The sequence below is a fragment of the Myotis myotis genome, unplaced genomic scaffold (assembly GCF_014108235.1).
Source record: "Myotis myotis isolate mMyoMyo1 unplaced genomic scaffold, mMyoMyo1.p scaffold_m19_p_5, whole genome shotgun sequence".
Lineage (NCBI taxonomy): Eukaryota > Metazoa > Chordata > Mammalia > Chiroptera > Vespertilionidae > Myotis > Myotis myotis.
Genome location: NW_023416357.1, coordinates 5,359,020 through 5,385,263, shown reverse-complemented (window position 1 = coordinate 5,385,263; position 26,244 = coordinate 5,359,020). Strand labels below are relative to the sequence as shown.

Below are 26,244 nucleotides of genomic sequence, written 5' to 3'. Positions count from 1 at the left end.
CTGCCTCTGCCTCGGCCCCTGCCACCATGGCTTTGTCCAGAAGGATGTCCGGAAGATGTCTTGTCTAATTAGCATATTATCCTTTTATTAATATAGATATGAAGAAATTATTGAATATGGAAAAGCCATCATTAGCACACATAGAGAGTATATTTAAGACTTAAAATTGCTTTCTACCAGTGGTTCTACAAAGGATCTAAAGAACTGGAGCTAATTTCTCATTAGGTTTGGGAAGCTTGGTTCTATTTGCTTGCCCATGGTTAGGAATACACTGAGCATTATCTAAGGTACCACTGTTCAGGTGGCTTGAAGAGTCCAGACCCTGCAGCCTCCCTCAACACTGTGAACAAAGCAGTAGTACGCGGAGAGGGCCCCAGTAATACTTACTCACCCAGACCTGCATAGGTGAAACAAACAATGAAAAGCCAGGAAGAAAGGAGGATAATATATTCTGGTGGTCTTGATAACACAGCCAAACTGAGCAACTACTTGAAGAAGTGTGAAAAAAAATTCGTGTTATTTTTGTCTTATCCCTAGTTGTAGACAAAGGTTAGGGATCTCTGTGTTTATCTTGTTCTGTCTGTCAAATGACCATGGAGACAATTACGTGAGACTCTCCTGCAAGCACATCTGTGCTCACATACATGTGTTCTTACTGTTTCTCTGTCCCTCTAAATTAAATGATGGATGATATATATATATTATTGATTTCAGAGAGGAAAGGAGAGGGAGAGAGATAAAAACACCATCAATGAGAGAGAATAATGGATCGGCCACTTCCTGCACATCCCCTAGTGGGGATTGAGCCTACAACCCAGGCATGTGCTTTTGACCAGAATTGAACCTGGGACCTTTCAGTTCACAGGCCAAAGCTCTATCCACTGAGCCAAACCAGCTAGGGCTGGATGATGTGTTTTAATGTCTTACTTACTAAGTATAGTTTTATCTTCTCCTTCTGGTAAGGCTTCCTCTGAAAGTAGATCAAGTGAAAATTTACTCTGAAGATCCTTTGGGGAGAAAACACACACACACGGACAGGTTTTAATGTTGTCATTTAATAGCATTATAAATTTCATTTCTATAAGTAAGGTTTGAAAAAAACCACTATTTGTAACACTAAAATATAAGTGATATTTGGAGGGACTGAATAACTTCCAGAAAGAAACAAAGTTTGGTGATAATTGAACTTATGGAAATACACAGTAACCTGTGGTGGAATCTGTCTTTCAATTGGCCTTCAATTACTATGTAAAATACAGCAACTGCCATTTTGAAAACACAATGGAAGATGAGAAGAGGTAGAGTTTATGGAAACCACCCGAGAAAGAACAATCCTAGAGATGTCAGTCATAGCTAACCATAAGGGAAATAAAGTGAAGATGTGTTATCTGGCACCCAAAAGGTTGGAATATGAAGAGTACCACAACATGGAAGACACAGCATCCCACAGTGAAGAAAACTTCGTTATTTTCAGAATCCATAGTTAAAGGACACTTATTTTATAGCTCATGCCAATGATCTGGATTAGATTCTCTGCTAATTCATTCAATTGCAGAGACAGCATCAGGTAGGGGAAAGAGTTTTGGGTTTAGAACCTGGGATCCTGATCACAGTCTCCAGCCGTGGGCAAACTACGGCCCGCGGGCCAGATCCGGTCCGTTTGAAATGAATAAAACTAAAAAAAAAAAAAAAAAAAATACCGTACCCTTTTATGTAATGATGTTTACTTTGAATTTATATTAGTTCACACAAACACTCCATCCATGCCTTTGTTCCGGCCCTCCGGTCCAGTTTAAGAACCCATTGTGGCCCTCGAGTCAAAAAGTTTGCCCACCCCTGGCTAGACCAGGGATGGTGAACCTATGACATGCGTGTCAGAAGTGACACGCGAACTCATTTTTTTGGTTGATTTTTCTTTGTTAAATGGCATTTAAATATATAAAATAAATATCAAAAATATAAATCTTTGTTTTACTATGGTTGCAAATATCAAAAAATTTCTATATGTGACACGGCACCAGAGTTAAGTTAGGGTTTTTCAAAATGCTGACACACCGAGCGCAAAAGGTTTGCCAACACTGGGCTAGACATTACCAAGCCCCTTATCCCAATCAAACCAATTCATGCTTAGGGCTTCTACTGTCTCCCAAGGTGGGGCCACATTCTCCTATTTTCTGCACTAGAACCTTCATGCAATAATGTAGCAAGATGCAACACTGATGAGAATGTGATGCTGGTAAACCTCCCTTCAACCCCCCACCTCCACAAATTGAGGTCTATGAGTTTAGATCAGAGATTGGCCAATAATGAGCATGGACCAAATTTAAGGAACTGACTATTTTTATATGGTCCGTGGGCACTTAAAACTCCATAAGACACCATTGTGAGCCTGGAGACTAAGCCGGGTGCCACCCTCCACACCCTGTCCCTGCTCAGCTCTAGCACTGGCCTCGACCATTGCCCAGGGCTGGCTTTGGCTCCAACTACCTGATGGGGACCCTGCTGCTGGCCACTGCAAGGCTCTCAGGAGTTGAATTTCACTCTGGGCGCTGGTGACTTGCTGAACTCCATACAGCACTCTTATCCTCTCCCCTCCAGCCCTTAAAATTCAGGCCCTCCACCCCCTCACCAACAGTGGCTCTTTCCTGAGGAGAATGCCTCTAGCGGAAGGTGACTGGGCACAAAGTCAGACCATCACCTTGGATGGACCACCCAGGGAAACTGGTGGGGGGGGGGTGGATTTTCTCTTGTGGTATATAAGTACCCCATAATATCCTTGATTTTGCCTCTTGACCCACAAAATATAAACGATTTACTCTTGGGACCTTTACAGAAAAGGCCATCAATCTCTGGTCTAGAAGATCTTTTAGATTCCATCTAGCTTCAAATCTCATATATAAGATGCAAGAAAGATAACTAAAATCATACTTGCCTGGCTTTCGCTACTATGCAGATCCAATAGAGCCTTTTCTTCGGTTTCATGATGAATTAGAAGGGTCTCACTGACTGTTTCGTTGTCATGATATGCTTTGATAGCTTCTTGGAGAAGAGTGTCAATAGAAAGTACCTGAATAGGAAAGTCTAAAGTACAAAAGGCAGTTTTACTGACAGCTTCTCATGTAGAACAATGACATCATTGTCCTGTGCTGGGTTCGCTCTCTCACACTGTCTTAAGGGCCCCCTAGAACTGCGGTCTGGATCAAGCTGCTTTTTTAAATTATTTTGTTAGAATTTACAGAACATACAGTACCCATTTTGACCATTCTACAGACACACTTCAGTGCCATTTAAGTTATTCACAATGTTGTCCAACCATCACCACTATCTTGTTCCAGAAAAATTTTATCATCCCAAAAGGAACCCCTGTACCCATTAAGCAGTCACTTCCTCACCCTATCCCTATCCCTGGTAACAACTAATTTGTTTTCTGTCTCTATGGATATTTCTATTCTGAATATTTCATATCAGTGGAATCATACAATATGTGGCCTTTTGTGTCTGACTTCTTTTACCCAGTATCATGTTTTCAAGGTTCATTCATATTGTAGCATGCATCAGTACTTCACTCCTTTTTATGGATGAATAATATTCCATTGTATGGATATATCATATTTGTTATCCATTCATCAGTTGAAGGACATTTGGATTAGTTCCAACTTTTGGTTATTATTAATGGTACTGCTATGAATATTCCTATACAATGTTGTTTCTTCTTTTTTGAACACCTGTGTTTAATCTTTTTGGCATATAACTAGTAGTGGAATTTCTGGGGTCATATGGTAATTCTGTGTTTAACTTATTTGAGAAACCACTAAACTGCTTTCCATAATGGCTGTACCACTTTACATTCCCACCAGTAATGTGTCCCAATATCCCTACTTGTCTTTTTCCCATTAAAAAAAATTACACCTGCCCAGCCAGTGTGGTTCAGCAGCTGAGCACTGACCCAGGAACCAAGAGGTCACCAGTTAGATTCCTGGTCAGGACACATGACTGGGTTGTGGGCTTGATCCCCAGTGGGGGCGCATGCAGGAGGCAGTCGATCGATGATGTTCCTCTCATCGATGTTTCTATCTCTCTATCCCTCTCCCTTCCTCTTTCTCTAAAAATTGATAAAAATATATTTTAAAAAATAAACCTATTCTAGTGATGTGAGGTGGTATCTCACTGTGATTTTGTCTAGTTGCTTTTTAAGGAGGGCTCTTTGACATCTCAATAATGACCTACCCTTCTTTGTCTTAGATTGATGCAGGATGGCCTGGCCTCAGTGCAAATTTTGAGCTTTCCCATGAAAAAGGGAAAAATATAATGAATAAAAATGAATTAAACAGATGAAAATCTGTGATTTTGCCTCTAACTGAAAGAACTTCTACAGAGAAAGACTAAGGCTCATCAAAGACAGAGTGAAAATTCAACAAATATAAAGAATGAAAATATTTACATTTTTTATATTATATAATTTTCAGTGGATTTCTCTTGCACTTGTGACAAATTATTAATATCCTACTCCATATATTGGTAAAGTAAGTAAAATTTATGAGGAAAGTTTAAGACTTGTTATTTCTAGTTATACTATGCATCATGATAATATAGCATATCCATATAACCAGGTTTGCCTGGGACAGTCACAGTTTATGACTCTATATCAGTAAGTGTCTGACTTAGAAACAAATTATTTGATCATTCTATTATAAAATTCTTGATGACAGATTTTCCTAATATATCAGCAGACCCTCATGTATATTTTCTACAGACATAGCCATTTGCAGTTACAGTCAATGTTAAGATAATTTGATAAATACAAATATAAAAAGAAAGAAATTCTACCTTTTTCTAGAGCCTTTAGAGCAGTTGTTTTTCCACTAAATGTCTTCCCTAATATGCACCCTTTAATAGCACATGAAGGCAATTCAGATTCTACTGATTCAACTTGAGGGGGAAGAGATTTTTCAGTTAGTCTGTAGACCACATGGCCCAATATGCAATTGTTGGAGGGTGGTACATTTTCAATCATTTCTTCTGGTAAGGCCCACTCTCCAACCATGTTCTGTGAAAGTAGCAATGAGACAAACAAAACATAATCTTCTTAAAAGTGGAATTTAGGCATTTAAGGATATTGAAAGCAAATACAAATTATAACAAACAAAAGCTAATCAATAGGTCAAATTATTATCTATAATAATAAAAGTGTAATATGCTAATTAGACTGGATGGCTGAACAGCAGAAGAACTGTCCAGACGACCTTCCAGATGACCTTCCAGATGAAGCCGGGGCTGTGAGGGCTGAGCCCCTTGCATGAATTTAGAACATCGGAACTCTAGTATTACATAAATGGCTAATAACGTGAATACTTTCATACTAGAGAGCAAAAAATGAGCTCACCACATAAAAATTAAGAAAACACACACTAACCCAACTCTAAAATCCATAATAGTTTAGAAAAGGAGGCATATTGAGTTAACTGAGGCAAATTAAAGTCCAGATTGAGCATTAAGATACTTAAATTAAAACTATAATAAGTAAGCAGATAAAAAACAGTAATAGTTTTATCTGCTATTTCATGCCCAATATGGTGTCTATGTTTAACTCCCAGTTTTTTCCAGGTTTCTTGCTGAAATGATCAATTAAAGGGAAAGAAAAAAACAACATTACAGACCACATTCTCTGAGCTCTGTGTAATAAAACTAGAAATTGATGTTTGAAAGATATGAAAAATATAAATTCTTAACAACTAAAATCAGTCTTTTTGAGTAATTCTTGATGCAAGAAAGAAATTAAAAATATAAATGTCCAAAAAGAACATTAAATTTATTTATTAAAAATATGGGATGGGATCAAACTGTACTTAGAGGAAATTTCATAGTTCCTTAGCATAATGCCTTGACTTAAAAAGAAGGGAAATAAATAAACTAAGCATTGAACTAATATTAAAATAAATTTAAAAATAAGGAAGAAGGGACTCATAAAAATGGAAATTGATAAATTAGAGAGCAAACTATTGAGATACCTGTTATTGATATATTCCTACATTTGTCCATGATAATCCTGATAATAAAATTGCTATTAGTTCTGAAAAAAGGTGAAGAATAGCAAGTATCAATTTTGTAATATAATAGAAAGAAACAGATTTTAAGAAGACTTAAAAATTTTTAAGAAAATGTTATATAACTCAACTCTAAAAAACTTATGCTCATAACCTCTATACTATGTTGAAGTTGTCTTGCCATAAGTAAATCAGTTATTTCATGAACACTGGGAAAGATAAATATTAGAAAACCTATTACCATATCACATTAATAGGATAATTTATTTTTTACTGTATGGTAAAATGATATTTTACGAGAGTAAAAATGATACAATTTTTAATTTAAGTGGAGTATTTTAAAGATGAAAACCATGAAAAAAATTGGAAAAGTTGTCAAAGAACGATATCCAGAGGAATCTTGAAGACCATAATAGTCTACCACAATTAACTGAAATATAAGTGTTGTTTAGTTTTCTAGAGAATGGAATGAAATAGAAAGCTTTCCAGTTCACCTGGCAAAACTAGCATAACCCTGATACCAGAAAGATGTCAAAAGTAATTGACAAAAATAGCATCCAAGAAGAAAACTACAAGCCAACCTCACTTGGAAATACTTTACAAGAATCACGCCTGAAATAGCAGAAGAATTAGCATTATATTAAGAGACAATAAAGATACCAATTGACATTTACTACACAGTATGTGCCATATACTGTTGTTTTTATTTATTATCTCACACGATTCTCACACGACTCTTACAAAAGTATTCTTATCTCTCTGATTTTTCAGAAGAAAACACCCAAGTATTATAGAAGCTAAATTTCTTGTCAAGTGTTCACAACAAATAGTAATGGCAGAACTTGGATTGGAACGCAGGCAGGCAGATTCTAGAACATGTGTTCATAACCTCTGTACTATGTTGAAGTTGTCTTGCCATAACTAAATCAGAGTTATTTCATGAACACTGGGAAAGATAAATATTAGAAAACCTATTACCATATCACATTAATAGGCTAATTTATTTTTTAAAAAAGCCATGATCATTTTGACCAAGAAGCATCTGATAAAATTCAAAATTCATTTCTGATGAGAAAATATATATAAAAATTAAAATGAAACAAAGCAAATCCTCTAATATGCAATGAATTGAAGATGACATCCTTAGCACTTTTAGGATCGATATGTAGTGGTGAACAGAGATGAATGATACATTTTTCCATTAAAGGCAGGAATAAGAAAAAGATATTTATCATTAGCATTAATAGTTACACTATTCTGGGAGTTCTAAACAAGTAGTTCTACATCAGAAAAAAGAAAGAAGTTGCAATGTCCCTAGGGAAGTAGAGGTGGCTGTGCAATTGAGTCCCTGGTATAGAGATGGTTGCTGCTGCTCAGAGGCGCCAGAATAAACCCTCTTCCATCACTGAGTTAGTGTAGAATGTGGCAGAACACAATGGGACAGAATGTTGACCATGAAGAGAATGGAATGCTTAGATTAGAAAAAGAACGGAGGCCTGACCTGTGGAGATAAGCAAATCAAAGTGGTTTTTTTTTTTTTTGGGGGGGGGGGGGTGTTAGGGGGAGGGGACACATTTTTCAGAACCATCTTAAAAACACAGCTGAAGACCAAGAATAAAGGGTAAGTCAAGGTAAACATCTCAAGTTGGAACAAGCACATGATGAGTGAAAAAGAGGTCAGAAGAACTAGAAAAAGAGGTAAATTCAGACCAAAATGAAGATTACTAGTTTCACTCCACTGAGCAGAAGAGATTTTCTAGTTCATTAGTGAAGAACCAGGTTTCTCTTTTACATAATTATATAATAAAATTATACTAGAGAAAATTATATAAAATATTTAATTTTTACTCCTTCAGGTACTGGTATAAATAGACATCTAACTATTAGTTTCAGGACTCTGATGCCTAGAGTGGGCAATACCAGGTAAGCATCACCTGGTATAAACCAGTACTTTAGTAAGACACTATTTTGTGTGTAAATGTGCTCCTTGGTCTTAGCACTAATTCATGTCAACTGACATGCATGTATAATGAACAATTAACATCTCTTTATGTTTATTGTGCCTATATAAATACCATCAATATGTATTTTTGAGAAGGTAAAAGTGCAAGACTCAAGATCTATCAACACCTCTTGTCTACCTACACACAGAGTTCATAAAAGTACAACAGAGTAAACAACCTCTGACCTTGGTTAAAAGTCATAACCTCTTTGCTAGTAGTATTTTTATTAATTGACTTACACCGACCTTTCCAGAAACTGAATTCTGAATTCCTGGGACCATGGTATCTCCCAATTCTTTCTGTTTTCACCAATAACATGGGCCTAACAATCTGCTTACCGGCCAGGATTCAATACACTCACATGGTTCTCTATATCATGTTGTCGCTACCTCAGGTTCCCTAGTCTTCTGATTCTGGTTACATCCAGTCTGTCATATCCTTTTGTGTCCTGTGGCCTGATAAGTCCTTGTCCTTGGTCCCCTTGTTATTAACTATGGCTACAAGTATCATGACCGTGTACAGACAGACTTGATTGAGAACGGTGTGTTTGAGTGTGCACACTTCAAAGACACACCTAAGATCTCCCACATGACCAGCTCACTGGATTCCCCTCCTCGACTGCAATATTGCCCAAGTGGCTGGATGCTGCTGCTGGTGGAGAGGCATGGTTTTCTCAACATGCTTTGCTTGCTTCTCTGAACATGATTACGCCTGGAGCAAAGCAAATGCACCTCATTCTCACTTCTTCTGAAGATCCAAGATGGAGACAGAGCTTTCTCATCTATCCTTTTAAAAGGGAGGGGAGACACGGTTCACTTCGACGAACCTGTGTTAATGGAATCTGGACCTTGAGAAACATTCAACTGTCACATGAGTTCCAATAGCACGATACTCAACACACACACATTGGGTTATGCCAATGCTATCTAGTAGCAGCCTTTGAATGTGGCCTTTGCAGAGTGGCGGTACTGGTTTGAAAGTACACACAATCCAGCGTGTGTCTTCGTCAATGGCTAGACTTTACCAACATCTACATGTCCTGAAGTTGTCCAGCTATTCCCAGTCTGGTGAGCTCCAAGCATCTCACAATTCAAGCCCTAAAGCATTCATACCTGCCAGTTTCCTTGAAATGCCATCTTTTTACCTAGAGATACTAAAACCCAACAACAGACATATTATCTGGTTACAGTGGCCAGAAAATGAATGGTGGAAGCTTCTAATAAACTGACCTCGAAAAATGCCACATATAGTAACTCCACAAAATGAGGCTAGGTCTCCTTTAGAGTGCAGGGCCAAAGCACCACAACTCCACCCTGCCAAGGCTTTGGAGCTGCATGGATTCTGCATCTACTATGGCTGGCTTTTCTTGCACACCACCCAGCAGAAAGTGAGGGAGAGAAGACAGTCTGTGATGGCTGAAGTACAGCTGAGGCTTGTAGTTGCAGCCTCAGGGGTTGTCGTAGCCATTATCAATCCTCAAATTCCCTAGAACATTCTATTTTTGTCATCATGATGACCTTGTCTTTAGCTACTTGTACAGGCTTCCTTCCAGGTCAACCACTTCACCAAATGTCTCCATTTTTTATTGTTATGAACCCCTGTGGGCACTCCTCCCCCTGCCTGGCCTCTATTGAAAAATAATTACCAATTGTACTGCATCTTCCAGGAAAGTGGCTTTCAGACATTTTGGCCAAGGGCCCTCCGTAAGAAATGCATTTTACATTGTTGCCAGTATTTGTGCGCAAGTATGTGTAAGACAGAAAAAAATGTTGTATGAAATACCTATCCTTACTTTAGTTTCTATTGTATACCATTGCATCATTTCCATTATGTTGTGCTTCTATTTTTAAAAAATAATGATTATGACCTATGAATTAATTTCATAATCTATTCTCAATCCACTGCTTGAAAAACAAAACAAACCAAAAAACCAAAAAAATACAGGATGTTTTATTGGACAAGACACCAGGTACCCTCAGTTCTGATTTCATGTGTCTAAGTACCATCTTGGATTCATCTCTTAAATAGGAAGGATAATCCCTTAACTTTATACTAACAGTGACTCAACCCAGAGAGTTACCAAGTAGAGATTTACCAAAATATATTTTAAAAATAATAACATAATTCTAGGTGCAATTTCTCATAATTGGTAATCATTTAAAGATCCGGTTTATTCACCTTTTTTTAGATCTTATTTGTGTGGTTGATTTTAGATCTTTCCCAAATAAGATTGACAGGCACAACTCAACCCCAAATCTAGATCAGGAAATGTCATCATTACAGATAGAAGTCAGCAAGAATCCACAGGCCATGTACGAAATTAGCTAGTTCTGGAAGCATTTCTTTTTTATATATATATATATTTTATTGATTTTTTACAGAGAGGAAGGAAGAGGGATAGAGAGTTAGAAACATCAATGAGAGAGAAACATCGATTATCTGCCTCCTGCACACCCCCCACTGGGGATGTGCCCACAACCAAGGTACATGCCCTTGACCGGAAACAAACCTGGGACCCTTCAGTCCACAGGCCAACGCTCTATTCACTGAGCCAAACCAGTTAGGGCTGGAAGCATTTCTTGAAGTCAGGGTTTGTAGTATGAATTTTGAGAGAGCTTCTCCATTAAATCAAGGCATCTTTTTATGGCAGCAAAAAGCATCCCAGTTGAAATGGAATAAATTATTAACAACCTATATGTTTGGGACTTGGTAAGAAGCGCTGCCAGAGACTTTATAGTGTCCTGGAATGGGTAGGAGCCGCCTGTGTGAATGGGCACGGAAGAGGTGATGTATGGAGAGCTGTTTGTGACCTGATTAGTTTCATATTCCTAACTGGATATTTGCCTTGGGTCTCCTAAACTAGGTTGATGCAAACATGTACCACGTGACGGGCAGATAATAAAAACAAGGGGCAGACATTCCAGCTCTGTTTGTGGCAATTGCCTAGGGCCTCCTCACTTTGCTTCCAAGCCTTTAATCCGCGTCTTCTTCTGTTCCAGCTCTGCCTCCTTTCCAACCACCCAGCTTCATTTTCATTCTCTAGTCTGGCTCTCACCAATCTCAGCTTTGATCCTTGGCTACTGAAAGGACTTGGCTTGAGCCCACCTCTGCCGCTTCCTGTTTCTGGCTACTTTCAGATAAACTATCTTGATCATCTTGGTTCCAGTTCAAAGAAATGAACCTCTGGCACCGGCAATCCTGGCTGATCTTCTGTTTGGATCTGTCCTGTCTCCTACCAGAGGTAATCAGACGTTATAGAAACACACTTATTACTATGGCAACATGGAAAATCCAGGGGCTATATTCCAATTACTGGAGTTTGGCATTCAGAAAAAAAGTCATACTCCACAATGGAGTGCTAAGGGAAAACTTCGTAGCTTTCAGAGCTTCTGTTCTTTGCCTTTCCTTCCCAGGCTTTTTCTCCTCCAACCACTCAAAAACCCTGAGGGAATCTGGGGGAACTGCCTAAATTTGTAATTCAGACTTTTAAATTCCTGGCAACTGCCCATGATTCTCAGGAGAAGCAGAGGGGTGGTTGGATACCATGGGGAGTCAGCTCATGTAACCTGGCAGCCCTATATGGTTTCTTAACCAGAGTGTGGAACCTTTTTGATAGCCAGGTTCCAATGAGAAGAATGGATCCTGCCCTGTGCAACCCTGAACAAGGAGGAAGAGAGGAGAAGTCAGCAGCTGATGGACAACTAAATTCTGACGTCTCACCTCGGAACTGTCATGGAGTGGGCTCTGCATGGGACCCGATTTAAAGGTCTCGGAGCAACTAGAAAAGTTGAGCCGGCCCTGCTGAGTGAGCTTGGCAGCCTTTCTAAGTCACCTGACTTCCAGTCATGTCATAGGATGGTTAGCTACCTGGCCATACCTTCCTGCCAGGCTTGCCTGTAGATTCCAGAGGAGCTAAGGGCATGGGGATGTACAGCTCTCACTGATGTTGGCAGGGTAGATGCACCTCCAGAGAGAAGGTATGCCTCCATGCACCTCTACGCTAGAGTGCTCAGTCTGAGCCCCCTACCTATTGTCAGGAAGTGCATACGTAGCCCATGGTAAGCAGGGAAAGACAGGTTAACTCTACTTCACCCACAATGCTGAGCTGAAGACTGTCCTGGCTACAAGAAGAATTGTGAGTAGCCAATGCCTGCCTCTCAGCAGATCCTGCAGTTAATTCTGTCTCATTAGGAAATGTGAAGACCTGGTCCTAATCCTAATAATGGCTTCCACTCAGAACCTTATCACTTAGGTCCTAGCAGCAGCCGTCCCCAACCTGCCCTGACCTAATGCCACGGAAACAGATGTTTAGTTCTAGCCTATCACAAAAGGAGGCCCGGGTAACAAATTCCACCTCCTTTGTGCCTAATTTGAATCCCCCTACTTTGAGGGAAATTCAAATTGGCCTTGGTCAATTACCCAGCAGGTGATGAAGATCACCGTCAAAGCCGAGAGGCCTACACCTGAGAGGGCCTGGCTCCTCACTACGCACAACCCAACAACTCGAGCTTCCAACGGTCCGTAAGCTCAGCAAGCCCGCACTTGCAAGAAGGGGCAGGCTTCTTTTTTCTCACTTATAGATCAGGCAGCCAGATCTGGGCTGACACTTTGTCTTGCAGGTCTGATTACCAGGAGCAACTGAAATGAAGCCACTTGGAGAGCTCCTCTGTCCTGCAAACGGATATTTCTGTGCTGCTGAAATTCAGTGACAAATCAGCGGCAAACAATGGGCAGGGGCTTCTGCGTGGCACTCTGATGCCAGACGTGCTCAAAGTGACTCAGCGGAGGAGATCCAGGGAGGAGTAGCTTATTCAACCCAAAAGGACAGGTCCATAGTCCTGGTTCCCTTCTCTGCCCTGGCAAGCACCCCGGCCCTCCTGGGGCATTGAACGCAGCATGTTGGGGATTACAGCAGCTGTGCAGCTAGTCCAGTGCTTTTTACAGCCCAATTGCCTGGGTCTGAAACAAATTAAGACTCTAAGGCTACTGCAGTCCTCCTGACCCCCAAATGCCCTTGGGACATTATCACACTGGACATTATATCAGCTCTCTCCCTGTGAAAGGACCACCAAACAATTCTAGAGTTGGTAGTCCTTCTAATAAAAACAGTAAACTGTATTTCTTAGTTGGTCAAACTATGCGTTATTCACCAGAGAGGTGGTGTCTCCCTCAAGATCACTTCGATACCAACTGCTATGGTCTTGCTGCTCAAAACTTTTCCAGAAGCTTCTACATCTGAATTCACCTACCTGCTACCATCGCTCAGCCAGGGACAGTCAGAGAGACAGACTGGGTTGGAATTTCTCTAATGTCACATAAGGTTAATACCTCAAAGGGGTGTAGACCACTCCAAAAAAGCTTATAGGTGGCACTGACCCAATATATCAAAGACAACTCTATGTCCAATGTACCAAAGTATATTGCTGACAGGCCCTGGGAACTGGACAGCAGCAGTGGGGGAGGGAGGGTTCCTTCAGGTGGGAGAGTTCTCAGCCCAACGCCTCTGCTCCACACCAAAATCCAAAGACTTTCTTGGATCCATTCAAGTTTCTTGAGATTTATTGGGCCCCATGACCAAAGTGCCCCTTCTAGTCCCTCTACTCCTTAGACTCAAGACCTCTTGCCAAACCCCCTCCAAGTCCTCTGAAATCCTTGGCCAATAATAGTTGGAAGATAGCCTTGTTTCTTGATAACCACAGGGTTAGGATAACTACAGCTCCCTTTGAAAATCAATACATGAATATTCTACTTTGTAAATCAGTATCACTATGTTTGGTTACCATAAATCAGTACTATAGGACCTACTGGTAATCCCACTAAGACACCGCCACACAATGGGGCCTTACCCTGGAAAAGCCGGCTAGCTAGCCTGACCAGTACAGGAGGAATTTAGAGAGCTGGAGACAAAGCTCTAAACAAATAGAGCCATTAAGTGCATAACATAAAAACGAAACTAGAACCGTGGTGGGAATATTCCTTTCAGTACCAACCTTCCTTCCTAGCTCCTATTTTAGAGGCTGATGGTTATTCTTGTTACCTATCTTGGGAAATGTTTGTGTATCAGCAGATGCCTCTTATGTTTTAATCCAAAGAAGTGATAATGTGTGGCAGCAGGTACAATGGCAAACAGAACTTTTAAAGTAGGAGGTCTGACAGATTATTTCAACTTCCATCATGTAAGCAACTGCTCACTCAAAAGTAAGCTATACTCCCACAATGCTCAAAATAGAAGATACAAACATATCTTCATAGTAAAAAAGGTATTTTAAGACTTCTTTTTCAGCAAGGAGCAAAAAAAGAAAGCGATGAAACAGCCATTTCATTTGAATTCAAGGAGTCTTGCACTTGAGGTATTACCTAAGCTTGCACTCTGAGGTATCTCATAAGTGTCCTGAGTAAACAGGTATGTTACGGACTCTATTGTGTCTCTCTACAGTTCATATGTGGGGCCTTTGCAAGATAATTAGGCAATAAGGTTTTGACAGTGGGGGTCCCCATGATGGGAATAGTGTCCTTTAAAAAGGAAAGAGACCAGAGTTCTCTCTCTCTCTCTCTCTGCTCCATGTGAGGACACAGTGTGAAGGTGGCCGCCTGCAAGTCTAGAAGAGAGTCCTCACCAGGAAACTAAATCTGCTGGCACCCTGATCTTGGATTTCCCAGGAATGTGAGAAATACATTCCTATATTTTGAAGCCACCCAGTCTACAGTGGCAACCTGAGTTGACTAATGCAATAAATATCTTTTAAATAAATTTTTTTTTTAAAAAAAATGGGTATTTACAATCACTTACCTGCTACTAAAATCTATCACTGTGCTTGTGTCAGTTACCCAGTGACTTCACTTGAGTGACACAGGCTTCAGATTGATATTCTGCCCATAAGAAAATTTGATTAAATAATAAGCTATGAAGAATAGGGCATTCACTGGGAAGCCAGGGAGCAAGGCAGGGGTAAGCTGGCGTGTCCACTCTTAGAAGCTGAGTCTGAAGCCACTGGGTCAATACTAAAGGCTGGAGTTGAGAGTAAGAACAAGGCAGTGTCTGGAGCCTCTCAGTCAGACAAATCAGATGAGACATAGGAAGGCAACCCCATGGTTGATTTAGTCCCTCATTCCTATTCTCCAGTGGAAAAGGACCTGGCAATAAACAAATATATAAACAATGTATAAACAAACCTGGGGGTCTGCTGAGAAAGAAGGTGTGTATACATCTGGCGTAGTGACAGGAGCATGAATGTTAAACCACAATATATACAAATGCATCATAAAATCTAGTTAGTAGAATATCATAAGCCAACAGTGTATGTGCATTACAACATACACTCTAGGGTCAGCCCAACCACAACAAGCTCAAGTGATCATGAGCTTACACAGTAATTTTTCAAACAAAAATAACAATGACAAAACTTTGGTCAACTTAACAACATGATATACTGGACACAAAATACCCTTCTTTCAAATTGGGGGAATTCCAACTAACACTTGCTTGTTGGCATGCACAGCAGAGCTCTGCAAATTGCCAAGTGTGTTGTGGCGGAGACTTCCTGAAAAGGACTTGCACTGGGGAGAGTTTGGGGTTTACCAGGCGGAGTCCAGTGCGTAATTGAGAACCACTGGCTGCTGTGTGAGGACCGTGCCTCCAGAGAGCTAGAGAGGCTGGGCTCCTGGCTTCGCCTGCTGCGCAGGGTGCACTGGGTTTTCAGGGCTCTTCCCTGCTCGTTGTTTTCCTGTGGCAGTTGCCTGGGAATCCCAGAGGGGCCCGGCTGTTCCATGATGCTGTTACTGCCTCCTCCCTAGGAGTGGTAGCAAATGGTATTTCTGGCCATGCCATTCCTGGATGATGGAGTGTGATGATGTAGGAAATAATGTTAAGAAATAACAGACATCCCTAGCCAGTTTGGCTCAGTGGAGAGAGCATAGGCCTGTGGACTGAAGGGTCCTGGGTTTGATTCTGGTCTTGATCCCTGGTGGGGGGCGTGCAGGAGGCATCCAGTCAATGATTCTCCCTCATCATTGATGTCTCTCGCTCTCTCTCTTTCTCTCTCTCTCTCCCTCTCTCTCTCTCCCTCTCTGAAATCAATAAAAATATATTAAAAAAAGAAATAAGAGACAAATTGTTGGCAGCTACATATGATGCATACATGAGCAAAATTGTGTTTCATTCCAATTTCTAGGAGTAATATTTAAAATATTTAAGCATGATAGTTCTCTAACAGAGCTTTAAAAGTGTGGGCTCAAAACTGGGAGATATTAGTTATTTAAGGATGGTGTTTATGGGCATCAATAAAGTATGCTAAGAAGGCAAATCTTTGGAAGACTAATTTCTAAGTTATGCGTTTAATCCCTAAGGACTAGAAAGGCTGAGCAAATTTAGCAATGATAAGTATGGACAGCTGCTCCCTTCAGCTAAACCAGGCTGTGTTGTCCCCCTTAAGCCAAATAATATATTTTACAAGTTGAAACATTTATTTTTTGCTTGCAGGCAGGAACAGTTAACAAGATCCCGAAGAGACAAAGAAGTGCTAACAATAGAGAAGGATTAATGTATAACATCTGCATATTATTTTCCATCATGTGGTCAAAAGGAGCAAAGTATATAAACACAAATCAGAAATCCTAAGGTAATTTTCATTTCCCGAAAGACAGTAAAGGCTATAAACACAATAAACTGCCCTGCCAGACGTTCACACACACACCTAACAAAAGTTTACAATTTCCTACAAAGGATGTGGGTAAGACGACCGTGTTCCTGTGGTAATGATTTCCCAAACAAGAAAAAAAAGTTAAAAAGACAAATCTTCGCTAAGCTGCAGGCTACCCGGTCTCCTGATTTATGAGAACAGCAAGAATAGAGTAGAGCTATTTAAGAAATAAGTTAGAAATCAATATTCCATGATTATAGATCTGTCAAATAAAATGACAATTTACAGTGGAAAGAAATCCCTTTCATAACTCGATATTGTCAAAAAATCTTATTTTGTAGCATGGCACTTTAGATTGACACACTACGTCTAGTATATTCTATGGTCAAACGAAATAAAATATGCACACATATCCCATAAGATTCTACTCAATCCTTAATAAATAACAGTTCTCTTAGTAATACAAATACAGATGCATCCAATTAAAATATGGTGTACATTTAGTTTCTCATAATCTCATTTTCTTTCCTTGCCTTTTTGCATATTCTTATCTTCTTTCAGTATTTACATACTAGTGCTATTTTACACTTTGCCCGGTTCATTGTCATTCATTTACTTCATTCATGCATCCTTTCAACAACTATTTAGTGAGTACTTGATGGCTTCAACAAACGATTGTGCCAAATCATTCATATTGCACTTATTGCCCTTCTGGAATTAATTCAATATTTCTAATAATAAAAAGCCTCTTATTTTCTTCCATTGCTGCTGATCAACCCAGAACTTCTATCCAATAGCTATTAATTTTACAGTTTCCTCCTAAAGGTGAGATGAAGTTGGGTGAGGAGTACAAGGTGGTGAGGAAATAAACTGATATGTATTATTTGCATCCAACACGCAATGCACTTGGTTAAATGTTCAATATGTGTTACCTTCAGCCCAGCCAGTGTGGCTCAATGGTTGAGCATTGGCCCAGGCATTGGCCCAAGTTGCGGGATCTATCCCCAGAACGGGGTGTGCAGGGAGGCAGCCAATTAATGATTCTCTCTCATAATTAATATTTCTATCTCTCTCCCTCTCCCTTCCTCTCTCTGAAATTAATAAAAACATACACTTTTTAAATGTATTATCTTCACAACAACAAAATAAGGTAGGTATATTATTATTGCCATTTCACAAATCAGTTTTGACACTAAGGGAGTGGCTGCCTGTGGTCTCACAGCTACCACATGGCAGTGCCAATGATGAGCCCTTGGTTTGTCTAACCCCAAAGGCTTTTCAGCAGCTCATCTGAGGAAAACAATTGGCACCCAATACAAAAAAATCTTTGAATAAAGTTTTGTTTAAATCTATGCTACTCATAAAGCTCAGACCTTCTCCTCTTTCATTTGCCACTAAGAACAATATATCTTTAGATACATTTTTTTAAAGAAATACCCTTTAACAGGGGTTTTTTTAAGCAAAGGTAGTTAGCTCATACAAAGAAAAATGCTGATTGATAAAAAAACATTTTAAAATTCTGCAATTTATCTGCCCAGGCAATGTACTTTGCTTGATTATTTTCAGACCACTCATAATATTAACTGGGAGTAACAGGTAATAGAGCATATGTAGTTAGGCATTTACAAATGAGTATTTTACTACACATTAAACCAAGGGAAAAATGCAAACATAAAATCCCATTTTTATTAATAAGAATAAAATAATATCACAAAATTAATGTTAACAGGATGTTTATTATGTTGCATTCATCTTAATTACTCCATTTTTGTTCGTACCTTATACTCTTCATAATCATTGTTGTCTAGCAAGTCCCTTTTCTCCATTTCTGTAAGTTGCTCTGCAGAAGGCCTAGCTGGCAGATCCTTAATAGAGGCTTGCTCATAAATGGGCTTTCCATGAAAAAACAGTTCCTTCCAATCATGCATAATTTTATGTGGAATCAGACTATCGCAAAAGAAAAAAAAGGTAGAGATGAATCAACGGTTAGTCATACGTACACCTTAAACTATAGTCTTTCTATTATTATATTAGAGGCCCGGTGCATGACATTCATGCACTGGGGGGGAAGGGAGGTTCCTCAGCCTGGCCTGCACCCTTTTGCAGTCCACGAGCCCTCCAGGGATGTCCGACTGATGTAGAGGCAGGCCACTGTGCTCGCCAGCCATTAGTCTGGCTTATGGCTGAGTGGTGCTACCCCTGTGGGAGTGCACTGACCACCAGGAGGCAGCTCCTGGATGGAGTGTCTGCCCCCTGGTGGTCAGTGCGTGTCATAGCAACTGGTTGTTCTGCTGTTGGGTCAATTTGCATATTACCCTTTTATTATATAGGATACATTCTCCAGGGTCTGCTGTTTGAGACCAGGGATTCCAACTTGCTGTTATATTCTTTTTTTTTATTATTATTGATTTTTCACAGAGAGGAAGGGAGAGGGATAGAGAGTTAGAAACATAGATGAGAGAGAAACATCGATCAGCTGCCTCCTGCATACCCCTGACTGGGGATGTGCCTGCAACCAAGGCACATGCCCTTGGCCGGAATCAAACCCGGGACCTTTCAGCCCACAGAGCGATGTTCCATCCACTGAGCCAAACCGGCCAGGGCAATTCTTAAAGCCTAATAAAATGTCTGGGGCTTAGTAGGTTTGAATAAATGAACGTTACTTAAGGACACTGCTCTTCAAACTTTCTGACTATGAACTAAGAACAATATATTACAAAATGATTCACACTATCGTAATACTTAGGTTTTTTATTCCCAGCTGTTTTGTTAAATGGCTGTGTGATTTCAGGAAATAATTTAAATGCTCTGGCAATAGTGCCCTCCTATACAAAATGAACAGGTGGAATACTTTTCAAGGCCCCTTTAAGAAGCCAGTTGGTTTACATATTTTCATATTAATGTATAACAGAAAGATCGACTGTATGGTTGTCTTATTGTCACTGAACATTTGTTAACCTTTAAGATGATTTATCAGTAATTATTTCTATTTAAATCTGAGGGATGCCTAGAGGAGGTAATCAGACAGAGTGATGGGACAACAGTTCTAAGTTGAATGAAGCGGGCAAGGAAGGAAAGAGACTGACATGACGCAGATACAGCTCTCTAAAAGTAGCTTGAAATTACAACGTAACCAGCAGTAGTTCATGTATTTCATTCTGAGACATGGCACCACATGGGTGAACCTTGAAGACATGCTAATGAAATCAGCCAGATAGGAAAGGACAGATGCCCCATGTTTCCACTTACACGAGGGACCTCGCACAGTCATATTCATAGAGACAGAGAGTAGAACAGTGGTTTCCGGGGCCGGGGAAGGAGGGAGGGGGGAGTTATTGTTTAATTACCCAGAGTTCCAGCTTGGAATGATGAGGAAGTTCTGGAGATGGATGCTGGTGATGGGACACAACAATGTGAATGTACTTAATGCCACTGAACTGTGCACTTAAAAACGTTAGAGTGGTACATTCTTTATTTACCACAATAAAAAGTAGTATTTAAAGTTACAATTTAAAATATAATCATGTTTTCCATGAATAAAATATTAATAGTTGCTAAAGATTGCTTTATGGAGAGATGGAAGTTTAGAAATTAATAAGCTCAGGCATAGAAATAACACCAGAATTATCAAAGTGTCATTGGCTTCTATGATGAAGTAAATAATTAAATCATTGAATTATATATTGCCCAAACTTAATCTTGCAGTTATTGAACTAATAGCCTACTATTTGAATATTAATAATTTTGTTAAGGAGCAGTCTTAACAAAAGTCAGTTCATATAAATAGCTTGATACCAAAAATATATATACTGATATCTTTCTTAGTGCAGAATATAGAGAAATTAAAATCAGTTTATCTTGATTGTTAATCATGTAAACTAAAAAAAAAATCTTAACATACAGGGGGTAGCAAAAGCAGGTGTACTGTTGTAATACAAATAAGTAATAGAATAATTAATAAATAATAGAAGAATTAAACTCTGTTTTGAGTACTCACAACTACACATCTACTTTTGCCCACCCATGTTCATGTGCAATTATCTTATTCAGTTGCAATTAAAAGACACATTTTCAAAGGAAAGCCTCCCTAAAAGTTCTATATATCAATACTTCTGGAACTTTAAAATTTTATGTATTTTTAAAATTATAATAAAAATAGCTTCATGTAGGCAATATGCCCTCTATATTAATTTTCATGAAGCAGGACTTAAGAGTAGTAAGGGGAAGACTAGTATATGCCTCCGTGAAATGCTACAATAATCAAACTAATGCATATAGGAAGTCTTGAGCTTGCGAGAGAGTTGTGCTCTGTAAGTGGGTTTTTAAGTCATCTATTTGACATAGAAATAATATATGTTTCCCTTTTGCTTTGGCCACCAGGAAACTCAGATAAAATTTGTAGCTCAGTTGCAGTAACTGGCAAACCTGCTGCCCATATAACTGTGCTTCAGTGTATCCCCTTGTTGTTAACTTTCTACTTATATTTAGATTTTCCCTTGTTCTTATTTTGGCATAGTCTTAATATTTCTTGTTTTGCTCAATATTTTCTTATAAATTGCATTAATTATTAGTAAAAGAATCTTTAAACAATTCCCGTCTCCTAGGAAGTCCTGAGTATTTCAAATAAATTATCATAGTTGTCTTAGTAAATTGTAGTAAATTTACACACATTTAAATGTCAAAGACCTATAAGTGCGTGTTAAATAAGGCAAGTCAGGGGTGAATTAAGTCAGTATCCAGGTTCTCTGGACCCCACTTCTCAGCCTTCCTTTCATGAAACATTTTTCTCTCTTCCCCACCCAGTGTCTGCTTTACAATCGTAACCTTTCTCATTCTCTGGGGTGTCTCTATTGTATTAACTCTAAGGAAACAAGACTTACTTATTTGTCAAAAGCCGGTATTCTGCCACTTTTGTGGACAAGTCAAGTATCTGATCCAAAATCTCTGTGCATGCTAAGTAGTGCTTCTGGTAGAGGGCTTGTGCTCTCTCCACAGCGATCTGCTCGTGAATTTCCCGCTCTCTGATGGCTTGTTCTTCAAACTCATGCTTGGCTTGTCTTGCCAAAGCCTAGGGTGACGCAGACATTTTTAAATCACCGTGACTGGGCAGCGGTTGAAAAGAAAATAATGTCTTCATTTCGATAATAACAGAAATAAATCTCTAAATAGAATGAAACCTCCTTTTACACCAGGAAAAAATAAATGATAGAGTCCCTTCTCATGAACACGTTAAATACTGAGAATGATGGCAAAGACAAGTTTGGAAACACTCCCCTAAAAGCTTACTGATCAGCAAAATCGAGTACAGACGAAACTGGGCTAATCAGGGAAAGCCCAAAGCGGACTGATGATAAGTTGGGTCTTAAGTGTTTTAAACGAAGTCCTGATCTCACGGGTTTCAAGTCGTCAGGGAAGAGAGAGAAACAGGCACCTTTGCCCAGCCAGTGTGGCCCAGTGGCTGAGTACAGCCACATGAACCAGGAGGTCATTGGTCCCATTCCTGGTCAGGGCACATGTGTTCCTATCTCTCTATTCTTCTCCCTACCTCTGTCTCTAAAAAATCAATTTAAAAAAACCAACATTAAAAGAAAAAAAAAGACGCAGGCACGTCAGTGCTAGACCTCAAGCACGTCTGTCCTCTTTGTACCCGTCTAAGGGCCTTGCTCAGACACACCTGCTCGGCCAGTGCCCTTCGTGGGGAAGTTCTAGAATACTGATTTAGATGTAGAAAATCCTTTGGAAATCCCCTGATTATGCTGACCTGAAAATACCGCACATTTGCCGACAAATGTTACATGTGCTTAGACATCAACAAAACCTGCTGCTGTCGCAGCCTTAATGCATCGATAACATTCATGCCTACAGACATGTATTTCTGCAGAAAGCAACGAAGTGCTTAAGCAGTTTGTCATTACCCTCAGCTCAGTTTGCACTATTGGTTTGTTTAAAAAACCCTTTCTTCACACAAGTACGAAGGTCGAACTCAGCATGACCAAATACCGCTTTTCAAGCAGCTATCCCGGCTCCTGGAGACATTCTATCCTGTGCTAACCGGCTCCAGAAACAAGACCTGCCTCCTGTGCCGTGACCCAGTGAGGGCAAAACGGAGGCGAGCTTGGGCCCGGATGGCGCTGTGATGGGATCTGAGCCCCGCGTTCCGTACAGGGGTCAAGTACTAGCTGTGAACTTGGGCCAATCAGGGCCTGCGCCTCCCTCTCCCTCTGTGGACAGCGCAGATACAGTGGGGCATTGACTTACGAGTGTCCTGACTAAGGAGTTTTTCAAGATACGAGCCGTCTCTTGGCTGATTTTTTGCTTTGAGTTGCGAGCTAAAATTCGGGTTACGAGCCAGCTTCAGATACCCCACCGCTAGTTGGCGCAGCGAATGTCACAGTGAACGCCACAACATCAGCCCAGCATCACGTGTCTCACTAGTTCACTTTAATGATTTGACATACGAGTAATTTGAGTTACGAGCTCCGTCACGGAACGAATTAAACTCGTAAGTCAAGGCCCCACTGTATTAGGAAGATTTGCCATGAATAGGAAAACTGACTGAACCGTCTTGTCACAGCAAATATTCCTTATCATGATGCTGTTCACACAGGACTAAAGGCATGGCAATAACTGTGACTGTCCGCTGAACCAAATGGGAGGTTCTTTTGTCTTGTTATTGTAGTCCTGCTTGTTTTATTGTTGCTGGGAAAGGGGCCGGGCTGTGTGGCCTCTGAGGCCAGCCCTGTCCCCGTGGCCGGCTGAGGAGTGACAGCAGAATGCGTTATCCTCGTGCTGCTCTGCAGGTCCTGTTTTGTAAGAAAGCAAACAGCTGAGGTACAAAGCTTTATGGCATGCTTTAGGAAGCATGAAGAGTTCTGGAGAGAGGAATCTGAGAGAACAGTAGTTAGTAGAGAATTTATGGAGAAAGTAACAGTAAAATGGGTCATGAGCTTGGTTTACTACAGAGTGCCTGGAAATATTGGAATACTTAGGGTGCGATCAAACCAAACCTGAGGGCAGCAGGGCCATGTCTGTCCCTAGGCAGCGGTTCTCAACCTTCCTAATGCTGCGACCCTTTAATACAGTTCCTCATCTTGTGGTGACCCCCAACCATAAAATTATTTTCGTTGCTACTTCATCACTGTAATTTTGCTACTGTTATGAATCGTAATGTAAATATCTGATATGCAGGATGTATTTTCAGGGGTCTCGATCTACAGGTTGAGAACTGCTGCGAGCTTTCACCTGGTACACCTCCCTCCCTCCCTCCCTCCCTCCCTCCCTCCCTCCCTCCCTCTCTCCTTCCCAGTCTCCTCTTTCTCTCTTCCCCACATCTCTCTACCCTCCCCTTCCAAGTCCCTTCCATGTCTTTCTTCCATCTTTCTAGCTACCTAGTCTTCTACCTCTACCCACACTACCACCCCGGACCCTGAGCTAAACTCACTGTAACTTCCTGTCCCATCACAGCAAAGTGGGTTGCAGCCCCAGAAAAGAAAGAAGGAAAGAGCAAAGGAAGCCTGTGGTGTGCGTTCGGACTCTGGAGTCTACAGACCTGGCCTGCTCCCAGCCGCGCCACTGAGAAGCTGTGTGACTGAGCTTCTAGACCTCATTTTCCTTATAACATGTGGAAAGGATAGTGGCCACATGAAACGGCCACTGTGAGGGTACATAAGCATGCAATGAACAGAGCTCAATGCCCGACTCAAAGTAAATGCTCAAAAAATGTTAAATATTAATGTGTTCGATTATTGTTAAAACAATAGTAGGCCAGGAATTTAAAATCAGAAACTGTCTTAATAGACACCCAATTGTCTTAAAGAGATTAGCAAAAGCAATCTAAAATCAAAACAAAACAGACAAAAACTCCTAAATAATGTGCACAACTCCAGGCCTCTCTCTCTCTCTCTCTCTCTCTCTCTCTCTCTCTCTCTCTCTCTCTCTCTCTCTCTCTCTCATTTTACCAGACATTGGCTTAAGCCCTGGGGAAACAGTATTAACAGAGGCACACATGGTCCCTGTCCTCACGGAACTCTCATCCATGGAAATAGAGACAAAAAGTCACACATCCACTGACAATTATGCACTATACGCGTCACTAGGGAGAGACGTGGGTGTGAGGGTCCATGCAGCAGCCTGACCCGGACACGCCATGTGAGGGGCTCTGCAAGATGACCGCTAGCTGGGGAAAGGCAGGTGGGAAGAGGGCAGAGAGAGAGAAGTGGCTTCTTCAGGGTCCGAGAGACCAGTGTGGTTGGAGTCCAGGGGATGGAGGGGACAGGTCGGAGCAGGGATGTGGTGGGCAGGAAGCCAAAGCTGGGTCCTCTTTAGTGTGAGTCACGGCTGTGGTCACATCTGAGTTACCAGTATTCCCCTGGCTGCAGCGCAGAGAGCAGTGTGGGAGGGGATGAGAGCAGGACAGACAATTTGTATAAGCTCAATCTAATTTTCTCCTTTCTTTATTTCTAACAAGTTATCCGAAGTCTCACTGAGTCCTGCATTAGGGAATTTCTGCAGATGGAAAAGATGAAACTGGTGGAGGCTCCTCCTCACTTTAAAGGCTACATCCAGAGGCAAGTGAGTCTGAATTACTCCGAGAGGACAGAGGGAAAGGCGCTGAGAACACGGAGAAAGAGAAAGGGTGTACCCCACTCCCCTGCAGCTCCTGGGTAGCAGCAAAACCTCCCAGGGGAACATGTGAGGGACCCACAGAGGCCGGCACGGCCTCCTCAGAGACCTGTGTGCTGATGGCAACGTGTGGGCTGGCGTAGCTGAGTCTCAATGGCAACAGGCTGGGCTTGTGCCCGGTGGCCGACACGTTTCCCTGATGACTTGACCCCGTGACCTGGCCACTGTACACCCCTGTGGGCAGCGGTGAGCTGTTGGAGTTTAGCTGAGGTCGATTTGAAAGATCTAAATAATGTTATGATCTTGCACGCGCCAGCTGTGGTTGCCAATGCATAGCCAGCAAACGTAGAGGAAGGAGACCTGGCAGCAGGAGGAGCTGGGGGGGTGGTGCTGGCATGGAGGGAGATGGGCAAACTGAAGAGATTTTTATTTAGTCCCTGAAATCAGCAGGACTAAGTGATGTTTGGGATATGGAGGAGTGAGGATTAATCAGACTACAAGTGGGCCTGAGCTTTGGTTGGAATATGGAACCTTAAAAAAGACCAGTTTAGAGACATGGGTCATAAATTTGACTTTAACGTGTGATGCGGATGTGAGATGTATGAAGAGAGAGGTCAGGGATGCAGCTGGACACATGGATGCACATGTCAGAGGCCGGAGACATAGATGCGTGCGTCCCATGTCTGTTGCAGTAATTACACCCTGTGGCCGTGGAAGAGACTGTCTGAGGAAGCAACAGAGGAGAGAAGGGGGAGTGGGGGGCAGGACTCGGCTTTAAGGACCCCGTGAATGCTTCGCTATCCCAGGAGAACGTCCTACACGAGAGCAGGGGCTAAGCAGCCAGAGAAATGGGGGAAAGCCAGGAGTGTTCTCAGCTGTGCTCAACAGGACTGGCCAGGAATGGGATTGGCGAGTCCATCCCACTCACAGTAACAG

At 41.1% G+C, this 26,244-nt stretch overlaps 2 protein-coding genes across 2 annotated transcripts in view; both read right to left on the bottom strand.

Moving 5' to 3' along the window:
- Positions 1-8,328, bottom strand: part of LOC118655926 (sperm flagellar protein 2-like) — an 84,722-nt gene extending 76,394 nt beyond the window's left edge. The window contains exons 1-3 of the mRNA XM_036308503.1: positions 8,287-8,328; positions 2,933-3,067; positions 932-1,007 (exon numbers count right to left, since the gene is read on the bottom strand). Coding sequence (XP_036164396.1) covers positions 932-1,007; positions 2,933-3,067; positions 8,287-8,328 — 253 coding nt within the window. The remainder of the gene's footprint in view (positions 1-931; positions 1,008-2,932; positions 3,068-8,286) is intronic.
- Positions 8,329-18,443: 10,115 nt separating this feature from the next.
- LOC118656806 (sperm flagellar protein 2-like) overlaps positions 18,444-26,244 on the bottom strand; it is a 34,376-nt gene continuing 26,575 nt past the window's right edge. Inside the window, exons 8-9 of the mRNA XM_036310464.1 lie at positions 21,567-21,754; positions 18,444-18,633 (exon numbers count right to left, since the gene is read on the bottom strand). Coding sequence (XP_036166357.1) covers positions 18,444-18,633; positions 21,567-21,754 — 378 coding nt within the window. The remainder of the gene's footprint in view (positions 18,634-21,566; positions 21,755-26,244) is intronic.